General features: G+C 32.0%; 1 protein-coding gene across 1 annotated transcript; it reads right to left on the bottom strand.

Moving 5' to 3' along the window:
* Positions 1-348: 348 nt before the first annotated feature.
* LOC130234761 (cytochrome c oxidase copper chaperone) lies at positions 349-3,517 on the bottom strand. Its single transcript, XM_056465049.1, has 4 exons — positions 3,408-3,517; positions 3,026-3,163; positions 908-1,028; positions 349-528 (listed from the first exon to the last, which is right to left on the bottom strand). The coding sequence occupies exons 2-3, from the start codon at positions 3,145-3,147 to the stop codon at positions 944-946; spliced, it is 207 nt and encodes a 68-aa protein (XP_056321024.1). The 5' UTR covers positions 3,148-3,163; positions 3,408-3,517; the 3' UTR covers positions 349-528; positions 908-943.
* Positions 3,518-8,622: the final 5,105 nt, after the last annotated feature.

Below are 8,622 nucleotides of genomic sequence, written 5' to 3'. Positions count from 1 at the left end.
TTTAATATAAATATTACATAAATTAACATTTTTTAAATACTTCAGATCAGTAGATATTGTTTTAGTATTATTATTGTTAACATTTTTGAAAATATTTCTCATTAATTAATAAAATAAATTAGAAGTAGTAATCATAATTGGAGTTTTTGTTGGCTTGTTTTGCCTTTTATTGGCTTGAAACAGGTAGTTTCATAGCTGGTAAAAATGCATATGGCTGCTAAGTTCTCAGGTTTTCTGTCAAAATATTGATTTTAGGCACTAAAAATCAAGCATGTGCTAGATATTGATTTAAACTGAACAATTAAAAACAGGATTACATGAGGTAAAGAGGCAAGAAGAGAAAATGACTTGACATCTTGCATAGGATCTTTATTGACCATAAACATACAGAAATCACATGTGAAAGCAAGAAAAAGAAAAAACACACATTTCCCTCAGAAAAAAAAAATCAGCTTCATATAATCTTCCCTGAAGTCTAAAAGTATAAATAGAGCACACCGAGTCCTGTTCCACGCAAGCAGTCACACACTACGAAAGAAAAACAATTAAGGAAACATTACATACAAGTGATTCATTAAATAAACAGAAATGTCTTTATTGTTTCTTCTCTTTTTTCATTTAAGCTATCATAATTTACTCCCTTGAACAAAGAGCAATTTAGAAGAATACCTGTGCTGCTCTGTTTCATAGAATGGCTGTGAAGTGCTAAAAAATAGCTCTTTTGAATTGTGCACTATCGCCAATTTTTTCTGAATCATCCATGTTTTGTAAAGAGCAGCCTTAAACTGCCTTAGTCTTGTTTGGCAGTTGTCACCATCCACTTTTATAATATGAAAGAGAGCAGCTTGGATAGTGTGTAAATAACTTGCATGAGAGAGCAAAAATCATAAGAAAGTGAAAAACTCACCATTCACTCATGATGATGATGATGATGATAGTGGTGTTATATCTTAAAACCAAGTGCTCTCATGCATTCCTTGTGTGCCTCGATGAGGTGTGTGCAGCTTTCCTCCCCCTTTTCAATGATGCTGCAATAAAGACGGTATTGTTTATAGTTGCACACAGTGGCTAAAACACTTGCCAAGCACCAAATGAGCGTATAAATTGGTGTCGGTGAGTATATATATATATATATATATATATATATATATATATATATATATATATATATATATATATATATATAACAGAGCAAGGAAATTTTCACAGAATGTCTGATAATATTTTTTCTTCTGGACAAAGTCTTATTAGTTTTATTTCAGCTAGAATAAAAGCAGTTTTTAATTTTTAATGAACCATTTTAAGGTCAATATTATTAGCCCCTTTAAGCTATTTTTTTTTCTTGACTGTTTACAAAACAACCCATAGTTATACAATAACTTGCCTAATTACCCTAACCTGCCTATTTAACCTAATTAACCTAGTTAAGCCTTTAAATGTCACTTTAAGCTGTACAGAAGTGTCTTGAAATATACTGCCATCACGGTAAAGATAAAATAAATCAGTTATTAGAAATGAATTATTAAAGCTATTATGTTCAGAAATGTGTTGAAAAAATCTTCTCTGTATTGCCTGTATTATATATTCTCTCTCTCTCTCTCTCTCTCTCTCTCTCTCTCTCTCTCTCTCTCTCTCTCTCTCTCTCTATATATATATATATAGAAATAGAGAGAGAGAGAGAGAGAGAGAGAATATATAATACAGGCAGTATTTTGTTATTTATTCTAACAATGCCTGAGAACATGACATAATTTGCATAATTGTCAAATCGTGCATGCAGAATGCATTACAGTTATTTAATTTGATGATGTGATATTTTGATGTAAACAGCTCACAATTAGTGTTTTCAGTGTCTTAGTTCACAGAAATTATCTACAATCTCATTTTGTGCAAGCACTGAGTTTGAGTCACTTTTAACACGTAAATGGTTCCTGTGTTTTGGCTGAGAATTGTTTCTAAAGCTCTAATAATAGAGAAACATTTTCAAAGAGCAGTGTCTCATCGTTTGGCACCATAATAATTGCTTGAAAAAAAATGAACAAAAATCATTTAAAAATAAATAATAGTATGTAAAGTTATAGTTTTATGTAAAAATTTTGAAGTTTATAGTGATATTTCTTACTGGTGTGCAATAATTCTAATCTAATTAAATAGAAGCATGTTCCCAATTAGCTCGACAGACAGACAGACAGACAGACAGATAGATAGATAGATAAGGCAATAACCCTGCCTTATTCAGGTCTTATTAATTGCAAATTTATGTAAAAATAAATTAATTACTAATAAATAAAAACTGATCAGTGATTGGAAATGAGAATTCCCAATTTTATGCTTAAAAACAACAACAATGGCATACAGGTTTGGGTCACCGGTATTTACAGATTGACGTAAAGTTTTATGTTCACACATTCAGACTTTCTCCTTTATAATAGAAGTTCAGAAAAGCATTCTTTGCTATTTTTAAATAGTAGACTCATATTAGCATCCAATATTGAGGTAAAGTTAGTTATATATTCACACATTCAGACTTTTTCCTTAATAATATAATTTCACAATTTATTTATTTTTTTTGCAAATTCTGAATAGTGAAATCATATTAGCAGCAAATGACCATCAAAGTACAACATTGTTCACAGTCAAATAAAAAGTGCTAATGTTGTTTTCAAGTCATACTTGCATGTGATTTCTGACCCAATATTCAAAGTACCATGGTAAACAATATAGGGTCACAAGTTGTCACTAAATGAATGTGTGAACATAAAACCAATTTTACCTCAATGCATCCAATGACTATAAAAGTAAAACACTGTTCACAGTCAAATAAATAGTGCTAATGTTGTTTTGAAGTCATACTTACACGTGATTTCCGACCAAATATTCAAAGTACCATGGTAAACAATATAGGGAGCATGTCAACGGATGTTCGAATATAAATCCAACTTTACCCCAATTATTCAAAGGTCTATGTGAAATTGCGATTTAAAGGATAAGTTAACTACTAAACAAAAACAAATAAAGTCCTCACCAGGCATCTCTTTCTTTCTTGGTATCCGGACAGGCACAGCAGGGTTTGAGTGGTTTCTTCTGCTCTGCTCCCTCTATCGCTGCAGGTGAAGCCTCCACACTTGCTGCTGACAGACTCGACATTTTCCACTCGATAAAACTGTACGAGAAAAACAAGACAGCCGATTAAATGAGCTCTGAACTACTGCGAAACAACCTGCAACTAACCACCATATTGATGGTTACATCATCCTGAACAGTTCCCTATAATACTAATATTACATATACAGCTGCAAAACTCGCGTTCAAACATTATGTATTCAAGCGCATGTAACAGAGATAATCAAGCCTGCTGTGGGGTGAGATTTAATAATAAAACATTTACCAGTCAAATGTTCACTTACGTTATATGATGGATAGAGACTGATGTGCTCACGTGCGTCCTTCCTTACAAAACCTGCTGCTGCTGTCAGAAGCTGCCAACCCGGATGTGTCGCGCAGTTTCCGGGTAAAGTTTAAGGTCATTTGAAAGCCAAATAACAATAACATCTAATCTAATCCGTTTGTTACATATTTGTGAATTTAAAGTAAGTATGAGATAAATAAAAAACGCGTTTCGAGTTGAAAACAAGGCATAACATAACCCAACCGATAACATCATAATAAAAGTCATGTACATGATAAAAGCCAATGAGAAAGTTTTGGTTAATCGATGTACATTATCAGGATTTGGGTTTTTCTTTATTTTGACGTTAGATTGCATTTACGGTATTTACACTATAAATATTTACAGATCAATTCGAATCACATATTTGCTTCATTATATTAGCATTGATTATGAAGATATAACCTATAGGAACAGTCTACTTAGTTTTACTATTTGCAAAATAGTTTTGCTCTTTAAGTGTGCAATTGTTGTTCAAGTTAAACTGACTAAAAATACCTTGTTTGTGTGTATGTATATACACACACATATATTGGGAAAATTACATTGCAATATTTCATTTTTTTGTTGCAATATTGAGTATTATTTTATGAAATAAATGGCTCAATATGTTAAGAATTCTTAATTTTAGATTGATTGTGATGATTTTGTAGGTGCATCTGTATAAAATATAATAAACCAAGCACGAGCGTTAATAAATACAGTACAGCAAAGAAACAAACTAAATAAACAGTATATTACAGATTGGAAGTCCAGCAGTATACAGGTGCAAATTGTATAATCAAATGTAAAATGACCCAGTATAGTCTTCATTGTATTTATAGATTAATACAATTACAGTTTTTAAGTTACAAACATTATAATTTTGTGTGCCTGATTGCTTGGCATTGCATATTTGCTGACTATTGCGGATGAACACATTATATTTATATATATATATATATATATATATATATATATATATATATATATATATATATATATATATATATATATATATATATATATATATATATAATTTAATTACATTTTTAACATGTACATGTACAGCTTTTGCACCTTGCATTACAGTATAATCTACAGAAACCTAGGTGATTTCAGGGTTTAGACCAGGTAGGGGCAGATTTAGTGATTTTGGGGCCATTAGCAATTCCAGCCTTAGGGCCCACGTCCTGAAATGCACCCTTTCAGCTTTTATTTAATATTTATTTATATTGCTGTTTTTTTTTTTATGTCACTCACTATTCTTTTTTTTTACTTTTCAAATTAATGCAATTTTTACATTTTAAATGATTAGTTTTCTTAGAATGAATTTACAACTAAAAATAATAAATATATATTTTTATAAATTTGACTGCAGGACTGCTCCATGATGGATTTTTTATTTTGTGATATTATTATTATCACATAACATTACATTATTATAATAATATTATATTTGATTGTATATTAAGTAATATTTAATTACGTTAAAAATGTATTTGTTTAACTCTCACCATACAAAATATGGTAGAAAACGATGTTATACATAGTTTATAGTTATATTTTCTACTTCTAGATATTTATTGGGGGCTCCAGATTTCCTGTGGCCCTAAGAAGCAGCTTACCTCGCTTATTGGTTAAATCCACCCCTGAGACCAAGGGTGCATAAACCTTTTCGTATATACGACCAAAAACCAAATATCATTGAGAGCTGTGGGCCAAAGGTAAATATACCAAATTAAGTTACATTAAAGTTGCTGTGGGTAATTTCCTAATACTTTTCCTAATATTTTAAAATAAATAGAAAATAGTACTTTAAATAGTACTTTAAACTTTAAATAAATACTTTAAATTAAGTAATTTAGTATAAATGATAAATTATTGCAATAAAAACATTGTCCGCTATCCATAGGGTTGACCGTATACATTAAAGCTAAATCTGCTTAAGTTACACTATTTAAGTGAAGCCTTTAATTTAGTTAGCTTTGAACAATCAAACAAACAAACAAAAGGTTTCATAATATTTGAAATGACCATCTCTAAACCATCCCTATCATTCTCCCTCTATTCTCAGATGGGATGGAGGGCCAAATCAAATGTTTCCATTTGCCAACTTTAGCCCGGAGGCCCTAGTTTGGGCATCTCTGGTTTAGACATTAACTGTTTGTTTGATTATAACTATATTAAATAGTAATTGATGAGCAGTTTTTAAGGACATGTTATGAATTCTACTGTATGAGGAGAGGAAGAGGAGAGTAGTCTAATGGGAAGCCAAAACAGGGATGTTTTGTATGTCACTGAGTGTGCAACTTGCATCAAGTCTGACACATGTACTTTTTTCAAACACTGGGTAACAGCTTATATTGCAAAATATTGTGTTGATAAATGTTTATATTGCATTTTCTGCTAAGTTCAGCATGCTGTGTGCAACAAAAATAGATCTTTTCACTCATGACGTCAATTTGTAGGCCAACTCAAAAAGCTAACTCAGCATGGATGCCCTTAGGAATTTATAGTAGGAGTTTAGTATATTTTTGTTTTGTTTGCGTGCTGTACCCAATTCATGAGTAAAAAGTAACATTGCAGGTTTTTCAAAGTAATGATATCATTACAGTGATTTTTATGTTGTAAATGTAATTTTAAAAGCATGTATTATATTATATTATATTATATTATATTATATTATATTATATTATATTATATTATATTATATTATATTATATTATATTATATTATATTATATTATATTATATTATATTATATTATATTATATTATATTATATGTAAACAATTACCCACGTCAATATAAATTGCCCCAGTATGCATTTTTTTTTAAGTTTAAAGGTTAAAGATTAGAGTTTGATTCTGAACTCTGAAAGGAGTCACCAGTAAATCTAAATTTATTTAATATCTTTCTGCACAAGCCATGCCGATGAACTTGCTGAGAAAAAAAAGTGTTGTATCTCAGCCAAAAAGCTGCACTTTATATTTATTGCAGGTTTTTGCAAATCAACACTAGACATTCTGTGCCCGTGCGAATGAAAACCTGTGTATAATATCAGCAATTAGTGGTCTATATTTCACATTTAAAAGGGCAATCCAAAAGCACTGATTGAGACAGACTGCAGTCACCTGACCAATCAGAGCAGAGTAGATGCTTGGAAAGGAGGGGCTTGAACAAACCGTTTCAGACACTGTGAGAAAACAGTCGATGACAACAAGACATCAGAACAATTTTGTTTAACTTTTTTTTTGATTTAGTGCCTAAATTGAATGAATTTGTTTGGTCTCATTTGTGTGTTTTTCGACCCCAGTGACGCTAATGTTTAAAAATTAGACATTTTTATGATTGACATAGTATAAATTTGTATGTGTTACAAACCAATTCACCAATGTGTAAAAAAAATGCATAATTTTCCATGAGATCAGGTTATTGATGCTGCATTGTGAATTATGAAAAATAATAATAATAACATTTAATTCGGCAATTGGCTACTATTATATATATATATATATACATATATATATATATATATATATATTTTTTTTTTTTTTAAGTCCGCTTGAACTGTAAGCTGCTCCTGACTTCATTTTAATATCATTACATATTTCTAACTGAAACAGAATATTGAGTAGGGGCGGGGTTTTGTTGTTGTTTACTTACTGGTAACTAATGATTAATTGATTCTCCATTTCCACCTGGGGATACTCTTCCCGAGGCCCTCAGACTATGCAGAGTCACTGATTCGATCCAAGACCAACGACGAGATGATCCCAAGGTTTCCATATCCTGGACCAGGCCGTATCCTGAGCAGCTACTGTGGTGGTCATGGAGGAGTGGAGAACATGAGACTGATTCCTGTGACGCTCCAGAGACAGACGAGTCTTCGCTGAGGCCAGCTTCCAGCCTCCGCCACTGAGACTGCAGCTCTGCACAAGACGTTTGGCCAGCGGAGAAATTAAAATGGTCGTGCCCAAGTGAGTCTGGTTTCTCTCAAGGTTTTTTTTTCTTCACTTTCGCCATTTAGTGAAGTTTTTTTTCCCTCTCCGCTGTGGCCACTAGCTTGCATGGTTCGGGATCTGTAGAGCTGCGCATCGTTGGATTTGCTCTTCAGTATTTGGACTCTCAGTAGTGATTATTAAACCACACTAAACTGAGCTAAACTGAACTGAACTTAAGCACTACAAACTGAACTACACTGTTTCAATTTACTATGACCTTTTATGTGAAGCTGCTTTGACACAATCTACATTGTTTTGAATTAATGTTTGGAGGGGCGTGGCTAAGAATAATATTTCATCCAAGCTGTCAAACTGATGTCAACAGAGAAAGATTTCCATTTCAAAGCGGAACCAAATGGTTAGATTTTGATTAAAGATTATTAAAACAATGCATAATACAATCAGAGATTTAATGAACGTATATAGTGACCTACTTGATAACTGAATGCAACGTGATATGTAGAGCAGAATTAATGTCGATTAGGTGTTTATTACCTACTGGGAATGTAAGATCAGTTACCCCGTAACATACCACATTGAAATTTAACACTGTATTCTGACCCTCATAAGCCTGCCATAGCTTGCCAGTGCAATACAATACTGTATTCAGTTTACTGGAGATCTAGCGAGCTCCGTCGCTGTCATGTCACAAGCTGCAGGTGTCTGTTTCTGATGTAAACAAACACAATTACAACCAAAACACAGACAGTTTCCACTGAAGTATAGATGTGAAAGGGATAGTACACTCACAAATGAAAATTCTATCATCATATTCTCATCCTTTACTTATTTTAAACCTGTTTGAGTTTCTTTTCTCTGCTGAATATATGTTGAAGAAAGTCGGAAACCTGTAACCATTGACTTCCATAGTATTTGTTTTTCCTACTATGGAAGTCAATGATTACAGATTTTCAGTTTTCTTTAAAATGTGTTTGACAGAATAAAAATAAGGCTTACTTGAGGTTGAGTAAATAGTGAGCAAATTGTAATTTCTCAGTGAAATATATCCCCTTTAAATTCAAGTTAAATTCTGATTTCCCCCGAAACATAAAGGCCTGCGAAAATAGGATATTATATTCTGTCTCTTTATGTAATGACAGAATTATCTGAGCACTTTATTAGAAGGAACCTCGTTATGATATCGTGCAGTCATTTACACAATGGGAGTGTAAGTAATTCTATCAGCTCCC

This window comes from Danio aesculapii, chromosome 9, assembly GCF_903798145.1.
Source record: "Danio aesculapii chromosome 9, fDanAes4.1, whole genome shotgun sequence".
Taxonomy (NCBI): domain Eukaryota; kingdom Metazoa; phylum Chordata; class Actinopteri; order Cypriniformes; family Danionidae; genus Danio; species Danio aesculapii.
The sequence above is the reverse complement of the archived record's forward strand: the minus strand, read 5'-3'. Positions and strand labels throughout refer to the sequence as shown.